The sequence below is a fragment of the Harpia harpyja genome, chromosome 6 (assembly GCF_026419915.1).
Source record: "Harpia harpyja isolate bHarHar1 chromosome 6, bHarHar1 primary haplotype, whole genome shotgun sequence".
Taxonomy (NCBI): domain Eukaryota; kingdom Metazoa; phylum Chordata; class Aves; order Accipitriformes; family Accipitridae; genus Harpia; species Harpia harpyja.
In genome coordinates, this window is record NC_068945.1 from 57143404 (window position 1) to 57165611 (window position 22208).

General features: G+C 36.5%; 1 protein-coding gene across 5 annotated transcripts in view; it reads left to right on the top strand.

The window, feature by feature from the left end:
- Positions 1-22208, top strand: part of CCDC146 (coiled-coil domain containing 146) — an 83107-nt gene that overhangs the window by 36276 nt on the left and 24623 nt on the right. For 3 of the 5 annotated variants that reach the window (XM_052788948.1, XM_052788943.1, XM_052788944.1), the window contains exons 2-7: positions 6353-6435; positions 10921-11130; positions 19145-19202; positions 19756-19932; positions 20557-20630; positions 21875-22102. In XM_052788948.1, the coding sequence (XP_052644908.1) occupies positions 11123-11130; positions 19145-19202; positions 19756-19932; positions 20557-20630; positions 21875-22102 (545 nt within the window). In that variant the 5' untranslated portion in view covers positions 6353-6435; positions 10921-11122. The remainder of the gene's footprint in view (positions 1-6352; positions 6436-10920; positions 11131-19144; positions 19203-19755; positions 19933-20556; positions 20631-21874; positions 22103-22208) is intronic. The other 2 variants (XM_052788945.1, XM_052788947.1) reach the window with 2 other exon arrangements.

The window sequence follows — 22208 nt, forward strand, 5'->3', positions numbered from 1 at the left end:
TGCCTTCTCCCCAGACTAAGAAACACCTGAACTGTGTGGTAAGTGTCCAAACAGTGTGGACTCAATGAGGATTTTGACAGAGGATACAAAGTTTTCTGTTCAAAGAGGAGCACTTACCCTTTTTTCTTTGCTGAATGTTTAAACATTTCAGTATTATCCAAAAGAGGTAAGAAAAGGTCTTCAAATAAACAACACAGAGAGAAAATTTCAAACCTCACATAGCAGACTGGCCAGAAGAGCCATTTGCCAAGTGGCTAATACTATATTGAAATCCTGAGTGTATACAAACTATAAAATATATTAATCCCTTGATATTTTTTCTGTTGTCTCCTATTATGAAGCAAAAGAGTTGTTTGATAAGACCTTTCAGATGTTTGAAATAAACAAAATTAATATAAAATGTTGGATATTCTATGTGTTAAAATAACATTAAGTGTAATCACAATGTCTTGTTATAATTACAAAACCTTCAGCTTAGAATGAAGAGGTGGAAAGTGTTATTATTCCATTCGAGCTTAGAATATGTTCTAGTTATTTTGCAGTATCTGCAAACATAATTAGAAACATGTGTTAGCTCCATCATTTCTCTGAAATGCAGAGATTGTAGGGACTGTTGAAGTTAAGTCTTTCCTAGGAAGCCTTCAAGTGTTTCACTTCCATAATGATTATGAGTAATTGATGTTAATCAGTAATTTCTTGGTGGTGGCTATATTTATCTTCTGTGCTTTTCTTGATGCTTTTTATAAAATGAGTGCGAGGAGTTAGACCAAGATTCAGATTGCATCATCTTTTTAAGTTTAAAATTTGGCTCAGTTTTATTCATTTCTGGAGAGTCCCAAAAGAAGCTTAAAAAGCCTTGAAATTCAAACTGGAGAATGTCAAAGTTCTTAGAGTTCTTATTTATATCACATTTGAGTTACAGAAAACTTGTTTTGAAATTCCAGATTAGTTCCTTGGTGTATTGCTTTGAGCTGACTGTCAGAAAGGATTGAATATAATCTGTTAAAATGGAGAATGTAAAAGTCTACTGCACTTAATGAGGGAGTGAGGAGATGTTGATGTAGTTAGGGCCAGATTTCACTAGTTTTGCTCACATGGAAGAGTACCTCATTTATCAGGTGGGTCTTCTTCCTTCCATGGTTTTAATTCCCATTCATATTCTGCCATCTTCTCTTTCTTACCAACATGTCATCTACATCTACCTTCCAGCCTCGGAGAAAATACTGTGGTCCTACATCCAGCGGCTAGTGGACCTGAACTCAAGCTGGAAGGATATACAAGAGCTCCCTCAGATTGTGTGTAACCTCAGATTGTGCATAACCTTGGAATTTTTCTTGGAATTTTCTTCAAGAGATTTTGAAGAGACCTCTGATGGGGAGCTCTTGGTAGCAAGCAAATATGAACCTATTACTGATACGGGTATAGAGAAAAGTTATGCAGGTGTACTGAACAGCTATTTGAGCATAAATATTTTCTGTTTTTCTCATGGATTCCTATATTTAAAAGGTTCCTGCCCTGAGCCAGAAAATCCACCTTTGCCTGCTAGAAAAATATGAGGGATATGCCCTTCCCTTTCCCCTTTTCAGGAAAATCTTCCTTCACAGTCTTTATCACAGGACAGGCTTATCCAGTACTTCATTTCATTGGACTTTTCACTGATTGAAGGAAATGAATTTGTTTTGGAATTTGGGTTTGGTTTTGTTTTGTTATGTTTTGTTTTTCTGGTAGAAAAGCCAAGCTTCAAGTAGCGAGGTAACATGAAAAAATGTAACAAAGTTAGAGAATTACACTTACGTTAATCATTTAAAGATGAGCATAAAGTAAAGGAAAGGCTAACTTAATAGGATAAAATAAGCATAACAGAAAATTTAAATTAAAAGGAAAAGATACAAGTAAATCCAGTAATAAGATACATACTTCCATACTTTTTATGTAATTACATTTATGGGAGTATGGGGAAAAGGAAAGCAGAAAGTTGCCAGGCAATCATCTGTTAGCAGCCAAATCTTCATCCAACTTTCCAATAATTCTCTATTTAGATAAGGAAAATTTATTTTAGTTTATCCAGATGATCTATCAATTTTGAGCATGTTTAAAAATGTATGGGGTCCCAGTTCATTGTAAAACAAGAAGGAAAAGCTGCAAAAAGCAAAATACAGTTAAGTACAACTGATGTGGAAAGGGAAGACTCAACAGTTTAAGAATATTTACCTGACTATATTCCAAGCTCCAGATTTGAGATCACCAGTATAACAAAATGATCTCAGTTCTTTCCAAGATATTATGGTTAACACAGGACTGGAAAAAGACATCCTCAGTTGCCATTCACAAGCCCTTTTTTTAACTCACTACTCCATCTTCTTACTCTTTCTTTTCAGTGTAGCAACATAATTAGTTGAACTAAGGAGAACTACCATTTTACTTACCCCAGCAATGTGGGAGCTTCCAAGCAATAAAATGAACTATGAGTGTGTCTTGGGGGGAAGGGGAAGGAGTGAAACGTAACTTCTTTTTTAAACTTGGGATATTAGTCTTGTACACAGCTTTTTTTATAGAAATGTGGCTAATACAGATCCAACATACCAGAATAAAATGATCATAAACCTTCATTTAGAAATGTTACATTTTTATGTGCAGATGTTTCTATATATATGAATACTGTTGGCTATTTTATCATTACTTGTTTTATTTGTGTGTTCTTGAATGATGACTTTTTTTGAACTAACTTGCAAGCTTACTTCCCTAAGGTTGAAATCTGGAAGCTCTAATAGTCATTACAGTCACTGCTGCTGAAGTATAGTGTTTTTTTAATTAACCCAAAGCTTATTCAAACATATGTTGTTTAAACTCAAGCGTTTTTACAAATAATAAAAAAGTTAGGAATATTTTCTGTTTTTTACATTGAATTTCCATGTTGCTATTACTAGGAATTAATCAAATTAATCACTGTAGTCTTGTGTTACATGTGCAACATGGGCCATTTTGAGATTCTTTTTTTTTTTTTTTTTGAGTAATCTTTGTAAGACCTTTGGCAATAGATTTCACAGAAATCTGGGGACTTCAATACTGACCTTTATATAAGACATAAATTCTCTCTGGCAAGCATTTCTCTTCTGAGAGTCTGAGGTGTTAGGTAGCTTGTACAAGATGTCTTCTTCCATACAGCCTTCTGTCATGCATGTTTATAATTTGCTTGCAAAATCAAATTTATTCTGGATGAGGTGAAAAGCATCAGGGAAATGAGTAATCAATCCATTTCAAGTAGATTTTTAAATTAACTTGTATTGTGCTGAATTTTAAAATGTGGTTGTGCTAACTACTGTATATGCCTTTCATAATGGATATTATGAACATAGTATAAATTTTATTTAATAACTGGTAGATATAATAGGCACAAGCATTTTTACAAAATTAAGATAATCCAATTGCCGCCCTTAGATTACAGTTTTCCAATTGCTATTTTGATGGCTAAAGGGAAACTTAGTAGCTAATATTGTTCTCCACCATAAGATGCTTGTCCGTGTAAACAAAAATATATAAAAGATATGTGAGGAGATGATCTGGAATGGAAAGTCAGAGGCAGAAGCATATCTCCACAGATAGAGGATAGGCAAGGTCTGTGATTACAAGCCAAGAAGGCCAGATGTGCTTGTTTCCATGCAATGGAATAAAGTGTAAAATATTCTGAGGAGAAACTCTACAGGAAAAATTGTTATAATAGTTACTGTAATTTGCCATTGAGCTGGGGGATGTCTATGGCCACAAGAGGTGGTTTGCTTCAGGACTGTGAATAGCCTTTTGAGAAGATGGAAGGACAATCAATTTCCTGACTCTAATTCCATTCTAGATATTAGTAGGAACCAATGTCATCCCAGCTGGAAAACTGTTTACTTCTCAGCCCACCTGATGGCAAACAAGACGGACTTTATCCTTCATACTGTCCACTGAATAGTGGCTCTAAAAAAAGGTGACCCCTACCCATTTTCAGTATCTTTTGCAAAAAGCTGTTACTCATTTTCTGCTGACTGTGCACAGCCATAGTTCCAGGTCCAAGTGGGTGTCTACTGTCATTCCAGTCCTATCTCTAATTTTTGTTATTAATAGGCAATGTATTCAGGGACTGGAAATTTGCTATTCATCAGCATGATAGAAATGTGCAAGGAAAACAATTGCTAGCCCCGTTCTAGACATTCAGTGAATTTCTGGGAGCATCCATTGATTCAACTAACATAACTTCTGAGGTTCACTTCATTTACACATCACCTGCTATCACCTATGTGGGAAAGGCATCCTTGAAAGCAGTATATATCTGTGTATCAGGGGCATCATCCCTCATCTGCTTTTATCACCACCAATAATACAATTTTTCTACAGTAGTCTCATGCTTTTACTCCCTTCTTCCACAACTGACTATTTCTTCCCCTCAAGCAGCTGCCTCTTTCCCTTCTGCCTTCCCAAGAATCTTGGAGAAACAGTGTGCTGGGCTTTAATAACAAATCCTGGGATCAGGGTAGCCCAGCAACTGACTCACTGATGGCTCTCCAAATAAAGTTGTGGTAATGGGAACTATCTGGTGATGATACTTTTCACAGAAGTCTCACTCCCTTTGACATGCTGGTATGCTATCCATACAGTCTGTCTTAGGTAGTCCTCAACGCTACGTGTCTTCACATTGTATAGGACCAGACTTACTGGAATAGAGCTCTTAGCTCTGAACTGAACTGAGAAATTAAGTGTAAAAGGTGTAAAAAACTTACGGATTTAAAGGAGAAGAGAGAGCCTCAAGGACAAGGAAGTTTATTTCTGCGGAAACATTGTCAAACATGGCATAGATCTGCAATGAGAAGCTAAGCAGTACGAAAAACTGGAACTCACAGGTATAGATCAGAGGAGCATGGAGAAAGGACATTAGTGAGGTACCACCCAAACAGGACAACTATACCTACATATGAGGCTAAGAAATAAATGGGTTGAGATAGGGAAATATTTTCTTTCTCACAGAAGAGCTAGTTAGTATTGTGAACTTAAGTGAACAGTATCTTTGGATGATAGAGAATGCCAAAATAAATAATTGAGAGCTGCTTATCTTTAATCTCATGCAAACAAATGTAAGACAGATCTCCTTTCCTTTTCTCAGGGCCTCTGACAGCAAAGATTGTCTTTGCTACCATGATATATTTTGTAGTGGATCTTAAAAAAATACATAAACAGTTATCAACAAAATGTATACTTCGTTTGGCATATTAACTTGGGTTCTGCTTCTTGACCGTAGGGCTGGTTCTGGATGGTTTCATGTGGATATTCAAGAAAGGGGCATCTACAGACTAGCCGACATATGAATCTCTTAAACAGCCCTTAGTTCAGCTTAGAAAAAGGCCTTTCCCTGGAGGCCTTGTCAAACATAACCGTTGAAGTATAACTTCTGGGATTTTCCTGGTGCTGTAGTAACTGTTTCTTATTTCAGGAGATCTGCACAACCACATTTCTTGGCAGGTTCCCATAGAAGTTGTAGATTTGACTTGCTGCTCCAAAAGGCTAGCTATGGACTTTTATAGACCCAGATCACCCTACCTTTTTTACCTGGATTTAACCTGGTTCTCCTTACCTGCAACCAAAGGAGGGTAAGAAAAGGTTTTCTAAAGAAATATCCCAGGAGATACAATCATATTGCTGCTGTGATATTTCCCAGTGGGAAAATTGGGTTCCTAGTCCTATTTCCTATTTATATTAAGGAGGACTGGCTCATTGGCCCAAATTACTGCCCTCAAGACACCTGAGGAATCACCTAAGAAATAGGTACGCTGCATCACACACATACGGGTTTTGTAGTACTAAATATGTGGAGTGGTTTGATCTTGGTGTTTGCCGAAGGCATGTAAGGCAATGCATTCTGTGGCCTGGGGATGACCCAGCTTGAGCCCAGCTCCTCTTTTTTACAACCATATTGCCTGTGGAGACACTTCAAGCCTCAGTTTCACCTGTGCAGGCCAGCTGGTATATACCAAAACTGAACCAGTTAAGCAATGTGGAAAATAGGTGACTTAGAGCCTGAGTTCAAGACAGAATTATTGTGAAATATTAACACAGACAGAAAATCAGAGAAGAAATGGTGGTGTGGGTAGCACTGTAGTTGTGACAGACACATTCTTTATATTCTTATATTTACGCTTTGAATTATTATGTAAATAAGCATTTTTTCATCTGTGTGTTTGATTTGGTTATGTATTTGATTTGGTATGTCACCAAAGACTGCATAAACTAAAAGGCTGCCAATTATAGTTATAAAAAGTTGCTGCAGAATGAAAATATTAGTGCTAAGGAGATTTCATAACTGTCTGTTTCCCTTCCATAGCTATTTTCCGCAGGAAAAATCACAGGCACCAGAGTAGCTGAGCTGAAGGGAAAGTACACCCTGCTGCATAAGACTGTGATAAGGTATAATACTGCTTTTTTAGACTTTAAGTAGCCAAAGCATTACATATGTAAAGTAATTTTCTGCTCATGCTGAGGCTAATTATCATTTAAGGCTTTCTTACAGTGATTGTTCATAAAGAGGAAGCAAAAACACAAGGTTGAAAAACAGTATTATTTAATAGGAACTTCCAAGGTAATTTGGGATGTTTAAATACTTGTTTGAACAACATCTTTGTTTTTAATATAAATATAATAATAATGGCAATGGAGGGAAGCACAAACTGCAACAAACAATATACAAGTTTTAAATAAATATATTTGAAGATCATGTATCCAGAATTGTAACATATGAAAAGACTCTGACCTGCCAAGCTAACATCATAGAGAGCAACTGAAGAAGCGAAAGGCTCATTTCTAAGAAGGATAATGAGACTCTGTGACATCTAAATAGGTATGAATTTTACCCTCTGAGAATATTGACAGTCACATTAGACAGGACTGCTAATAAATTTAGAAGGTTAGAACCTTAAGCTCCAAAGTATAAATGAAACTCAGAAGTTAGGTGTAGTACTTGTGAGTCTGCCCTGCTCCGGTACTTGCTGGAGGAGAGAGAAGAGAAGAGATCATGCTCATAGCCCGATGCCAGGCTTGAGCAGGGCATGTGTGAGTGGAAGGAAAGAGTAAGGGACAAAGTGGGATGCGGTACTGCAGTTGTACTAGGTGAACAGTGTGTCACAGAACAGAGCAGTCCTATTGCAAGTATTGCAATACTACATTAGTATTTGTGACTAATAATTTTGATATTACTTACGGTATACCCATAATTATCAGTAAAATCAGTGTCATGATACTCCTGTTATATTTCTGTAATATCTACCATAATATCCACCATATTAACAATATTTTAGCCCGATTTCCCTGACAGTCCACATCAAAACCTTTATGGCAATTCTGCTTACAAGAGAACTATGGCTATTCTGTCATTGAAACTAAAGGCTAATTTAAGGATTCTAAAACTAATTCAAGTCATACCTGCTTATGCTGGGATTTGGTGTGCCTCCTGGCAATCTGAATAGTGACAAGTGCTAAGTAATGTAAAGTAATTTGAAAAAGGGCTCCCAAAATCCTGAAAACACAGTTTTTCTTGAGGTTAGCTGAGTCTTCTAGTTTCATCTTAATAAAATGGGGAGTTAGAATATGGCTCTGACTGTAAAAAGTCATCTGACTTTATTCAGATTACTGCATAGCAAGTATTTTTGGGAAGCAAAATTAAAAACATCACTCCTAAACCAGTTCAACTCCCTAGAAAATGCAAGAAGCATTTTCTTAATGCTCAGAACTAAACATATTATGTGGGTTTTGGATTAGTTGATTGAGAGGGTTTCTACCACACCAGTGTTCACTGAGCTAAAGTAGAAATCCAGTAGCTGCTGAACTCGATTGACTTTTAGCCAGTGTTAGTTTGAAACCAGTCTTTGGTTGGAAAAAATACAAGCATATTACTACATATTTTATTCTATATATTTATATAGTATTCTTTTATATAGAACATTCTTTTATGTAAAGACAATTCCTTTGTATGTATGACAAGTGGAGTATGGCCTGAGTGAAAACAGGACTCAGCTGTCTTTTCTGTCACACATAAAACTCCCATAAACACTGTGCACCAAAAGTGTGAAAATGTTAGATGGAAGATTACATCTCTCATTCTTTCCATGGTTCTCACAGAAGTACGAAATTGCCATACTTCTGTAAGAAAGCTGATTGGAGAAAATCGTGTCACATTCTTTACTTAGATGTAGTCATGTCTCAAAGCAAAATGCCAACGCATGAACGAGTACTAATTCGCACAGATAAATTTCTCTTACTGCTAAAAGAAAGCAAGGGAAATCAATTACCAAAAATTGATCATGATCTCCAGTATATTTTAAGGACTTTTCAGACATCAAAAGTGGGATTCTCTTGTCCATATGTTAACATCAGTAGACATGCAAATCTGACCTAGGTATCTAGACTCCCTTAACGATCAATAGAAAGAAATAGGGACCACACACTTTCTCCTTACATAGACATCTGCAGGTGTCTGGTTTTCTCCATTGGCTATAAAGAGAGTCCTGATGATAGGTTCAGTATCACCCTTTTCCTGCCATGAACCATTCATAGAATCAAAACCACTTTTTAATTTTTAGTTCTTTACCCTTACATGTGCAGTACAGTTCCGTGGATCAAGAACTTACCTTTTCACTTATTACAGTTGAATTTAATCTCTTTCCCAATTAATCCCCATCTGTTCCAGTGCTGTTACAATGCCACGTGGAAACAAATTATGCTGGATGAGGTCTTCAAGCTGTGTGTGTTCTTCTTTCCTTTAGTCGCGTACAAAAATCTCAAGGGAAAGTCTTATGCATCTTAAGCAGCGTAGATCCCCATGACACCTATGCCAAGTGATTGCATCTGATCCGTCTGATATATGATACAAATTTGTCTAATATGATGAATGCAACTACTCTGTATGCAGATAATTTCCTATGCTGTTGCTAGAGTACACAGAGTTTTAAGCGTACAGTGTGATCCTTTGTTTAGTGGTAAACACTCCTTTATTTTCTGGTTTCAGTTCTGCACAATTTAGCATTCTGAAAAGCTGAGATATGTCACCTGGCAGAGAACATCTTTTATACATTTCTTCAAAGTGTTATGTGCTTTTGAATTTATGTTTGCTGCACCGCTGAAATTCTGGGAACAGGCTGTCATCCCATTCTGGTGCTGTCTCACCCATCCATTTTGCATTGAGGCTGCACCTAATGCTGATGTACCTGAGCTCATATTTGGCCCCTGAAAACCCATTTAGTCACAAAATCATGTGGCCCAATTGTAAACTCTTATTTTTACTATCTCAATTTAGGAACCTAATATGAATATTCTGATACACCAAGCTGTAAGAAAGTCAGGTAATAATGATAGTTCATTGACAGTTTGGGAATCTTGTCTTCTTAAGCTTCTGTTAAATTATTAATCACTTTACAAATGCAGAAGCTGCCACATCAGACTTGGCAAGCTTACTTTTGCACTCGTGATTCTAGATGTGTACATTGTGTAGATGTCCAGTTATTTCTTCATTGTCTTCACTTAAATTTAAATCTTCACATGAAAAAATACTGTTGGCAACTGCAGTGAGCAAGATCTGGTCTAGATTCAACACTCAGTTCTTGTTTCTTTTTTTTTTTTTTAATTATCTTGAAAAAATCAGAACTTATGTGTTTATGTAATTTTATGTAAAATTTATGTTTTATGTAAGAATTATGTTTGAAATGAATGTGTATTACTGCACCCAATTATATTTTCTCCTAAACCAGCATACATTCTGTTGGACTTACTTAAAGAAAATCTAAATATTGTACAGGATCTTGTGTCAATAAGTCAATTTATTTTTCCCTTAAAAAGTTACTATGTAAATACATCACACATGAAGTTATTTTTTTGTGATAAAGGCACACTCTTGTTTCCTGTTGAAGTCTGTGGTTTTCTTATTTTCTGGTTTAAAAAAGGAAGTGGTTATCTAAGTAGAAATGTTACACAAAACAAAACTTCTTCTGCTGTATTATTTCAGCTATGTTTGTGCAGTATAGTCAGTTGTATATTTTGTGTTTTTATAGTTACCATCTCAACTCTATTCTTCAGCACGATACATAATTTTGTTTTTGTTGCTAAGCCATAAATGTCATCTTTTAGAGTTCCTCAATATGGGAGATTCTAAATTCCTTTGTTTTAAGAAATATTAAATTGCATTATATTTTTAATTAATAAAAGGCAAGTGATAGAGTTCTTTATGCTTTCACATCATTTGTGGCTAAGTCAAATCAGATAGTTGATCATGTCTAGAAGCCTTATAATAAGCTTCCATGGAAGTCCACAAATGTATTTGCTGCTTGTGTATCATTAAATGAGTTACTTCAGATACTGGTAACACTACAGCAATAGCAACATGCAATTCAGCACTGAGTAGGTGTCCCAGTATTTACTAAGAACTTAAAGGTGTCACATAGCCCAGACTGGGCCTTGTCCTGGGGAATACTTCCCTGTTATTGGTCCCCACGCTGATTCAGATCTAGCCTTCAGCTCTTCTTAGGATAAAACAGATTCCCCGTCTCTTTATTGGTTCTAGGAGGTGCTAGACAAATAAATTAGACTAACTAACCATCTTTCATCTGGTTAAAATTAGATGAGATGAATCCCACTCCAACTCTAGGTATGCAGAAAAACCCCCTCACATAAGATTCCATTGCTCTCATGGCATCATAGGATAATTCAGGTTTGAACAGACCTCAGGAGGTCTCTGGTCCAGCCTCCTGTTCAAGGCAGGGTCAACTAGGAGGTCAGACCAGATTATTCAGGACTTTTAATCCCATCACATCTTGAAAACCTTGAATTAAATATTATAGGTAGGTAATATACATACAAAGCTTATGCTTCTCATTGCCTAGTTCTAAATTTTTCTATTTAATGTAGTTTACAGGAATCTGAGATCCAGCTGTTGCAGGAAGCCAAACGTCTTAGTGTAGAACTGGACCAACAACAACATGAACTGGAAAAAGCAGAACAGTTCCCTGAAGAATCCTCCAGTGAAGTTTCCCGAATAAGGCAACAACTTCTTAGTTGCCAGAATGAATACAATGCTATTAAAGAAAGAGAGTATGAAATTCAGTTCAAGATGGAATGGTAGGTAATAGTGGTCAAACACTGCTAATTTTATCATAGCCTATCTAGAAAGATAATAACATAGAATATAATTCAATCTCCTCTCCATCTTACATGAGGACATTTCTTGATGGCTGTTGTTAAACAAATTGTCACAAACTTTCCCTAGTAACAGCAACATTTCAGTGATGAATAAAATTACTCCGGTGAGAGAGTTGTAGATAATTTTAATTTTAGAACATGCTATGGTGTCCTTTGAAATGCTGTTTAAGATTTACTACATTGCATGATTAATGTTTAGGTAGGCAAAATTAACAGGAACAATTCTAGTCTGGGATACCTTTAATACAAATGATTAAAGTGTCTCAGAGACCTGGTGACTGGGATTTTATGGAAACAATGTCATAAATAGACACAATGCTATTTTTAACATCAGAAGTACAGTGTATTCAAGTTTTTCTAGTCAGGTATTTAAAGGAGGAGAAGTAGTTGTATATTCTCATGTCAGAAAAATGAGATACTTGCTGTGAAAGGAGTGAATACTTGACATTTCTATAAAAGGAAAAAAGTCCAGAATAAGCTTGATGTTGTATATATTTTAATTAACTGCATAAATGAGTGTGTTGTACGTGAAGCTCTTATAGCAAAATTACAAGCAGCACTATTGCATTTTTAAAAATATGTAGCTATGGATATGAACTCATATATTCATTTTGTGGGGTGCTTGCTATTTTAACCCATCTTCAATCCAGCTGTAGTGTAGTTGGTGTATATAAATACAAAAACCAATGTCAGCAGCTTAGCAGTTAAAACTGTTTTTCTGCAAGGAGAGCAGGGGCACTGTACAAACTGCACAGAGCAGATTTTCTGGCAGCTCTTTCTTGATTATTATTTTTTTTTTAGAGCCAAGTGTTTGCTCTAAGAGAGAAAGAAACTTGAGAAAGAAGCAAATTGGGAGTGGGAGAAATACAGAAACATGGAAAGCATCTGGAAAAAATTATTTGCTATGAGATAACTAACCAACATGAAGTTTCCTGAAATAATTATTAAATATAGAATTTATTGCAATTTCCAAGCAGTCCAGAAATGAGCTCTTCAAAATATCATGGTTTTTACTCATTTGTCCTCATATCTTACGAACATTTTTCACTGGTTTTGCATCATTTTTCAAAAAAATGATGGGGTTTTATATGTTTAGGGGATACTTACTCATACTCTATTTTCTACCTCTAGTCAAAAGGAGATTTCTGTCCTACACAAAACGCAGTTTAGCTATTGTTTCAATTACCCTTGCACATTTACTGCATTAATTTTTATATATGAATTGAATATCCTATCTTGCAGATTAAAAATACACTTTTTGGGTTGGTCATACTGTGAAAAATACTCTTTCACTTCAATAAGAAACTTCCTCTGTTTGATCTTACGTATTGCATGAGATCAAAACCAGCTGTACCATCTGAGCAGAGGTCCAGTATATAATGGCGACCAAAAGTGTAGCCCCCAGCCATTTGTGCGGAAAGGATTTCATGAGCCAAATACAGTCCTCTGTATTTAGGAATCCTCAGTTGACCCCTCTTCCTTGAACTTCTCCTGTCTCCTCCTCAACTATATAAACTTCTGGCATTGCAACACCCTGGGCAATGAGTTCAACAGATTAACTACACAAGAACTGCCACCTCCTTGCTTTTGTGAACCTGACTCCTACCAGCTTCATTTCATGCCCTGTAGTTCTTGTATTGGATGAGACGAGACAGTGAAAATCTGTTCCTCTCTTCATTTTCACTGCTGCAGGATGGTTTGATAGATCTCTTTTGTATCCCCCCTCTTAATTTGCCAACTTTCTAAACTGAAGAGCTTCAGATTATTTAATTGTTCCTTGTTTGGAATCTGTTTCATGCCTGGTGGTAACATTGGCTCTTAATATGTGTTGTGGCTGTGGAGTGAGGAGGATGTGCCTCGGTTATGTGTGGATTTGTTTATTGGGAGAGAAGATACTGCTTTCCAGAAATGATAGGGATTTTAATGTTGGAGTAGTGTAAAATGAACAGGACTGGCAGAATACATATCTATGTGGGGAACAGACGAGTGAATGTAGTGGGGAAATGAGAAATGAGCTATGAAGAAAAACAGATAATGGATGTGAATACATGTTTGTAAAGAAGGCATGGGTTTGGTGCCTGTGAAAAACAGTGAAAATGAATGTCCTGAATAGAGTTGTGAGTAGCAGGTGATCCAGTAGTAACACTGATGTAAAATGAAGATCTATATGCCTGATGGATTTATAGAAATAATAAAGCGACGTCTTTTGAAATATCTGTGTGCATGGGCGGTGTCACAGACAGAGGGGAAGCCACTTCAAAGATATTATAAGTTTGCCGTTAGTTGACTGCTTGGTTTCCTTCATTTCTCAGAAGGATAGAAACTCATGGTCCAACCTCTCTTGGCCCTTGATCTCTCTGGAGCACAGTTTCCCTTGTTGTCCGACTGTGTTAACACAGTCCCAGCTGTGCTTGGCACTTAGAAGTAAACTTCTCTTTGGGAATTATGACTAACGGCTGTTTAGTCTGAAAACAAACTTATGGCTTATTTACCTTCTTCTGTATAGCAGGCGGGGGACATGGAAGGGAAAACCTTTTGAAGCGAATATCTGTGTCTCTTATCTATTGCTTTTTCCATTTCTTAGAAGTCTTGGATCTCGTCTACTCAGAAATACTGCTGAGTTGGAAGTGAGAGAGAGCCTCTGCAGATCTTCTGCTTCCCTCTTTCTGTAAGCCTCTCTTTCTCTGAAGCATCTCTCTAGTCTCTGCTGCCTTTACTTCCTGCCTCAGTTCACTTTCTCTAATAGCTAAGGGAACTTAGCACCCTTTTGGCACTCAGATTCAAATCTGACAACAGTAAACGTTTTCTCTTGAAGAGTCATATAGATATACCATAACATTAGCAAAGGTTTTTTTTGTCTCAAGGTCCCTTAGTATTCTATGTTCTCTTTTCCAAATTTCATTTCCTATTTACTTGCCTCTGTAAACAGTTTTTTTCCAGATCAGATAGCTTTTTCAACAGCTGAAGGTGATAGTTCATCTTCTATTTTAATTCTTTATTGTTCCAACAAGCAAGCAACATTCCAAGAGTAAATATAAGTTGCTTTCAGCAATGTAGTATCACCATGTTTTCAGAAAACTTGTGACTTTTTTCATCGCTTGAGTAGGTACACAAGGTGTTCAGAAGCAGCTCTGCTGCGCTTCAGCTGTCAGGGAAGTCACCCTGCGGGTGACTGCATGGGTGTGGTGTACTCCCACTGCAAGTGTGTGCCTCTTCTTCCAGTTTGTGTTCCTGTTCTGCTCTACTGTTGTACTGGGTTCGTTGCTAGTGTGTCTGCCGCAGTGCTCAGCACAGCGGGGGAGCAACAGTTGGAGGGATTTTACTGAGGTTATAAAATTTGGGCCACTACCCCAAAGTCAGAGCTGACTCCAGTAGTATTCTTCCTTTCAAAAACTATTAGGCAAGTCTAATAAAGTAAAAGGAAAAATAGTGATCCCAGTTCAGTCCTGGTACAATTACATTCAAAGCCATGAAGTTTCTTCATATAACTGGGACTGAACAAGCCTCAGTAAATTAAGAATATGGACTGAAAAATCAGATTAGCACAAGAACAAGGAAAGGATCAATGTGATCAGCAAGGATTTGTTCTAGCTTGAGGAAACTTTTCATTTTAATGTCCGCGTCAGGCTTAGAGTCCTAGTTTGTGAGACAAAATAAAGAAGAGCTGCTTTTCTTTGACAGGTAATAGTATCAACAATCATTTATTATTGAGAAATAATAAATATATAATCAAAATTAATTTATCATCTGAACCATATATTTAAAAGGAAGCAATTAATTTGTAATGAAATTATCTACAACAAAAGTTTGTGAGTTTAAAGGTGACTGATTCTTGAAAACAATTTTATTTTAAAGCCTAGGTCCAATCTACAGCCCTCACAGTGATTTGTGCAGGTAACAAAATGGCTATTCACTGAAGTGCTATGTGCTATTGCATGCAAGTCAGGATTGCAAAACTGAGTTTGTCCTTGTAGAAGCATTGCAAATATGGAAAATTATTTCAATGCTTGTAATTATTTCAGGATTAGTCACTCAATAATTAAAAAGTGAAAAGTTAAGCTTTTGTCCGTAGTTTTTCTAGTAAAGAATTACAAGCCATAAGTAAAATAGAGTTACAGTTGAGGCTGTTATCAACTGGTCTTGTGACTGCATTCTCCAGTACGTACGAACTAATTACAGCTAAGAGCCTTACAGGAATCTCCTGCTGGCAACTTGTCAGCTGTGATATCTTCTACTTGTGGTCACTAGATTTTAGCTGTGAGGTGCTGAGCACCTTCTGTGCGTTCCTCAGCAATCCCAGCTACGTGTCAGAGTAGCTGAAGGAGTCTGCTTTCTTGCAGGATGAGATTCGTAATGATAACAACATTCTGGCTATTTTGTGAGCTGGGGAGCTAAAATGGACCTCTGTTGACAACTACCACTACATTTCTTAATCTCTCTGACTTAATTTTTTTATTTCTGTGTTAGTTTGCAGCTGTAGACATCTCTCAGGGAAAAGTCTGGAATGTATTTTCATTAATGGTCCAATTTTCCGAGTGCTTTTTTTTAACTCATTATATCTGCATCCACGGTAGCTTTTCATGTACAGTACTGCTATTAAGCTTTATGAAAATAAGTAAAGCAATGTGAGAAACATTTGCAAACATTAATGCTTAAACTTAAGAGTTTCATCTTCTTTTCATTATGTATGTTGTTACAGGTATAATAATGATAATAATAAAAACCACATGATGTTGAAAAATACACTCCTCAAAGAAGGGCTATAAAACAATGGGAATTACGCCATTATGTCAACAGAGAGAAATACGTTCTTTTCAGCTGGTAATTTGTCTCATCCTAAAATAGGCGGCCTGGGTTGTCAGATGACCTGCCCGTTGGAGGTTCCTGTTTTTATCCCTGACAGTAAGGAAGCCTGGGGATGTTAGCATAGGGGTACCTGTCTAACTTTTGGATATGGGCAGCTGGACCAAACTCATTTCTCAAAAGGGAGAGATTTAACTTCTTTCTTTTACCGCCTTTTTCTTTTCTCACCTTCACTGGTTTTTTGTGTGAAAGTAGTTGGTCTGCCAGCTCTTAAGGTAACTTGGTGCTTGCTGTTCAGTGTTGCTTTTGTTTGTGTCACAGAAAATGAGGCGTTCAAATCGTTTTACTTTTGCTGGATGGAAAAGTCTTTGTTTTGAAACTGGAATGGCTCCACAGGAATCTGTCCTCATGAGTGAGGAATGTGACAAAAGAAAAGTAGTGTCAACTTTGCTCTCCCTCCTAATTTTGGGATTGCTCTTTTGATCGTCTGGCATGATATTATAGAAGACACAGCACAGACTGATGACAAGCAATGCAGTACCTCTTTAATCAGTTCGCAAAGGACTTATTTAATCAGTTTTTTTGGCAGTCAGAGTTACAGGTATTTGTGCAAAGTGGACATTCATTATAATTAGTGTGATTATGCCAGTCCCAAGGAGTTCAACTAGGAATCCTGCCAAAATGTGTTGGGAATATTAACTGTCCTTATTAACGTATTTATCCATTTAGACAACCTGTTGGTAAGTGCAAACACTGTGTTTGACCTGTGTGGCATTCCAGCACAGTTGTAGCTTATGGGCACAGTACAGAGGGGCAGACTAAAGCTACTGTCACAGAATTGAAGTAGCTCAGTTTTTAATGCATTTTGATCCCTGTGCTCTCCCTCATTGACTTTAAGCAGTGGAATATAAAAGGAGTAGTTCCTGAGCCCCACTGCAGCAAAGAAGAAATCACCTTATGGTGTTTCATTCTACTCGCATGTACTTGCACTGTACACCTGCAAAATACTCCTGTGTCTTTCTTCACTCTTCTGTGCAATTTCTCAAGTTATAATAGATTTTGCAATAGAACTTCTTTTTGTAATTAATTTTATCAATTTGGGGGAAAGACTGATCTAAATTCAACTTTTTTTCTTTGAAAGATCTTTTTTGCAAACTCATTCACTCTCTGGGTGTTCAAACACTGGCATTCAAATTAGTTTTTAGACTACCAGTCCCTGTAGAGGCATACTTGGACTCTGCCCATACAAGTATACATACATGCTGTAAATCAACAACATCTACTCTGTGTTTTTATTTTCTCTTTGCTCTTCATCTGAGCTAGAGCTTGTCCTTTATGATTTTTTTTTTTTTCCTGGATTGCAACACCACCAACCCTGTTCTCTTTTTTGACTGTTTCCTTTCCTTGAGTAGAAAGATGTCACCTGAGGCTTCCAGGTATAAGCTTTGCTCCTGTGGTTGGAGGACCAAAATATAAGAAACAATTTATTGAGGGGGAAGGAAACCTTAAATCAGCACTGGTAAAGAATTGAGCACAAGATCCTAGGGACAATCCTCCACGAGGCTGGCTGCTGGGAAACTGATCTCTCTCCCCATGACCACCGCTTTCTGAAACCTGAACCACCACCATGCAAAGTCTGAGGCTGCCACTGAAAGTTTTCAGAGAAAAAAAAAGAAATACCAATCAGCTGCCTCTCTTCTGTATCAACTGCATTCGGAGGCAACTGTAATAGCTGCTTTGCATCGGTGGGGCTGCCCCAGGATTCCCTTGCCATAGTTAATAGCTCCAAGTGACACAGCTATTTCATGAAAGCCTGTCCCCTTCTCTTAATACTTCCCTTATTTAAAGAGTTATTTATTCTCACAGACTGCCCTGAGTTTCAAGGAGGCCTGACGAGCACATCCTCCAGCTCGAGTTACAAACAAATTTAAGTGCTGAACTTGATTCTTTGCTATATCTGAGACAGAGGATTTGGTCGTTCCACCTATTCTCCAGCTGCAATCTTTACTCCTTTATAGCCTGAGACTCAGAAATGTCATCATATGTAGTAATTGCATTGCAGGAACCTGCCTCCTTTTTCCAAATCAATAGCACAAGGACTTAATTAAGTTCAGTTTGGTCGTGATGGCATGCAGACTGCTGTAGCCCATTTACTTCCTATAGGTACAGAATTGTTTTCTGCATGCACTGGGGATGTATTGATGTATTTCTTCACTAGGGCTAATTTTTTGTATTTGGCAGTATTTACCTACCTGCCACCAGGAAGCTCCCTATTGTAAGTCCAACAAGCTCGTTGGTTCAGCTCCACTTTTGTAGTCACTCCTTCACCTTTCTCAGGGAAGCATTACTGAAAATACACCCAGACAATCTAAGACCTTTCCTATTTTTTCCTTTCCTCATTCTTCCCTCCTTCAGCATCTGTCTCTGTTGTTGCCTGAAATTAAATTGCAACATAGTTTTGGATATAGGTTAAAAGATCACCATGGCTATTCAATTTAGTTTTCTACTATACCCCATTGACTTAGTCTACAACCCCTGTCACTTTTCAGGATTTTTTTTCACAGGACCCTGTTCAGATTTGAGGAGCTTCACTTACAGTTGTTCACAGTGTGAATGTGTGCATGAGCAATCACTCAAAGGAAGAAGAAAGGTTCTCATTAGCAACTGCACTTTCTTTGATGTGTGATGTCTTTGTGGATATTTATAATCCACCTTCTCTTTCTTTTTGCCTCAGTTCCATGTTAAAATTTTGTTTTCTGAGGTTGGGAGGAACTGTGGGTGTAGGCTGCCATCTGACTTGTTATGTTCTGCTAGTATAAAGGCAAGGGTGAATGAGGCATAAATGCATCCCTGCAGGAGGTGGCAAGACTAAGAAGAATCAGATTCAAAAGTTTACATGTGTGCACTGTAGTAAAAGCCTGCATATGTACAACCTGTCTTTCAGGACTTCCAGTTACCAGTCAGCAACCTTCCTTTAAATCTGGACACCTTTCAATTGTCCCTCATGATAATTCACTATACATTTTAGTCTAACACAAGATAGTCTTCCATACTTTTTTACCATTTACTATATTATAGTAATATTTATTATATTACTAATATATTTAGGTCTGTTTTGATTTTCCTGTAGTTTGCAAGAAGAAAAAAGGCTTCTGGAAAATGAATATGAAAGAATTCCAAAACAAAGGGTAAGTACAAAACATGAGAAAAACCATGTTTTATGTTCTGTCAGCTCACATATGTAAACATCAATGAAAATGTTTTCACGGTGTGTAACTCTACAGTTTATTTAAAGTCTGGAATACATAGAAAAATCAAGAGGTAGATTTTATAGGAGAGGGTATATTATATCGTTCAGGTTTGATAACTCTAGGGCAAGCAGTGAATAATTGATTCAGAAAAGATCTGGATTTTCTTAAGTTTACTCAAGAAAATTTTTTACTGTATTCAGCAAATGGATACTGCATGTAAAGATAGCTGCAGGTTTTTTGTTCTAGGATGTGAGTATGGAAAATACATTTGCAGTCATAAGTCCTGATGAATATATGTGGTATTGTCAGAAATAAAATTCTGCTGGTTATTGATAGAAGAAACACACACATGGCAAAAAATTGTATTATTTCATACCTTGTTGTAATGAATGTTATCATCATTCAATGTTAATGATTCTGTAATATCACAAGCCTGCAAAATGTAAAAGGAAAAATAAAATTAATCTGATCTTTTACTTCATTTTTAAAGGAAGCAGATAAGAAAATTAAACAGCTGAAAGAAAATTGTGATGAGCTCTGCAAAGAAGTAATCCAAAGAAAAGCAGAAATTAATGCAATAAAGGAAGATGTTTCATCCAAGCAAAAGCTGATATTAACAGATAAGAAAGAAATGGAAAAGCTTGTGGAGAAGCAGGCTAATTTAAAAGTAACACAAAATTAATTGTCTGTATGTATATATCTGTGTATGTGTGTGCATGTATGTGTATATGGGTACATGCTTTGTCCAAGGAAATGGTGAAATTTCTGGATGTTGTTTGTCATTCCGAATTCATGAGATGGCATTACATTATATATTACATAATTTTTCAATAGGTGTAAAACATGCTGTTGTGCCATATCTGTTATTAATCCCTTAGAAAATAATAATAGTCATGGTTTTGATTAAAAAAATCATTTCTATAATGACATGTTTACTATGTTGTGCTATTGTAGGCTGCTCTAACATATTCTCAGATCCAAGTTAATACAGATTTATGCTGAGAATTAAAAAACATACCCAGGTCTTTGCCGCTTTCCTTTCCATGGTATAGATAACATAATCAGATGTATTCATAATATTCAAGTGTAATTTTTATCTTGCAGACATAATGAAATCATAAATATCAATGTTCAGTTTCAAAAGTAGCAGCTACAATTCTCTGGGACAAGCTCAAGTAATTTGAAAATATGTTTCCTGCCCATTTTCACAGCAGTTCTAGATGAATATTACTTCTATGAAATCTCATCAGAATTTGAGGCTATTAATCTAACCTTTCTGTTTTGTCACTAGGATGAGCTAGTTAAGATCCTTGGTGTTCCAGCACAACTTGGAAAAGAAACTGAGAAGATGAATCAGAAAAAAATGTATGCTTTTAATAAATAATTATATATACATAAATAAGTATGTATGACTTCTTTTTATCCATTTGTTACAGAGATGATTGAGTATAGTTGTTGATTAAAATTAGGGTCAACATTTAAAAAAGCATCTGTAATGCGCTTAAAATCTATGCACTGTACTGAAAAATATAGTATATGCAGTGAAACATTGTAAATTTTAGTACAACAAATTAAAATTTTGAACAAAGCTTGGTCAAAAATTGCTTAACCATCTTACTGTGCTGCATTACTATATATCAGATCTACTTAGATTTTTTAATGGAAAATTATGTTACCATGTAATCCAGTGATTAGACTTTTTTACAGTTTCTAGTTCTCAGTGACTGTATAGTAGCTTATCTCTATTGGCCTCAGTTAAACTAGCAACTTTCACAGTGAACAGTCTGGCCTGAACTAAATAATCATTCTCTCTTGATACTTCTGTACCAGTTTTTTAGTCAGAAGTGCTTTGCTGTAAGCTCCTGATGTGAATTCTGGTCTCTAATATTTCAACGGAAAATGTAAGCCAGTAGCCAGCCTTTTCTTTCTCTCTTTCATGTAGTTGGGTTTTTTCTTCCCTGAAGCATGACATGTGCTGCTTTCTGTACGTGTAAAACCTAATTAGCACTGTGCAGTTTCAGCCAGGTTGCTCACAGATTCCAGCAGTCCAATTGCCATCCAGATAAATGATGGTTTTTGTACCCTGTTTGGGCACAGGGTTACACTGAAGTTTTTGTGTCTCCTGCTTGCTGTCCCTCTTTGTAACGTAGAAATTGTTAGACTATGTTAAATTTCTCAGTTTTAAAATTTGTATAATGGTTTTCTTCTACATTTTCCTTACTGCTCTGCTTAATGCAACTCTGCCATCATAAATATAAAAAGTTTTTCCTATAGTGTTACAGAGAAGCAATTTAAAAAAACTAGTACATTGTGTAGATTGCTATTAATGAAGTATTTAAATGAGTCTTTATACTTGTGTCACATCACAGAATGAACTAACCAGAGTTCCCAGTCTTGGGAATAATATTTAGATCACACCCATGTACCTAGTAATGTTGACAGAAATCAGTTTACTAGAACTCTTTTTAATACTGTCATCGTGCTAAACTCCCTGTTAGTCCTATGGCTATCTGCAATTTTATTGTTGAAAACTGGCAACTTACATTTTGCCATTTAAATATGCATGTGGAAATGTTAACCTCTACTGTTCTGTTAAAATATATCCACAGCGATGCAGAGAAGAAGAAAGAAGCCCTTAATGACCAAATAGAAGAGTTGAATGGTACCCTGAAAGTGATTGAAAAAAGGACTGAAGAGATTTTGCAAGAAAGAGAAAACGTAATGAAGGAGTTGGATGGGAAACAAATTTTGCTAGAAAGCAAAGAACGAGAATACATTACTTTGACAAAATTACTAGAAATTAGCACAGAGAAGGAATCAGCGGTCCTATCAGACAGGTTGGAGTAGTAGACATAAGCCATGTAGTATGAGTGAACAATCCTCTGTTCTCAAAGATCTATTTCTTTTTTCTGCTGTATTGCTTATGTTTTCAAGTTTTATGCT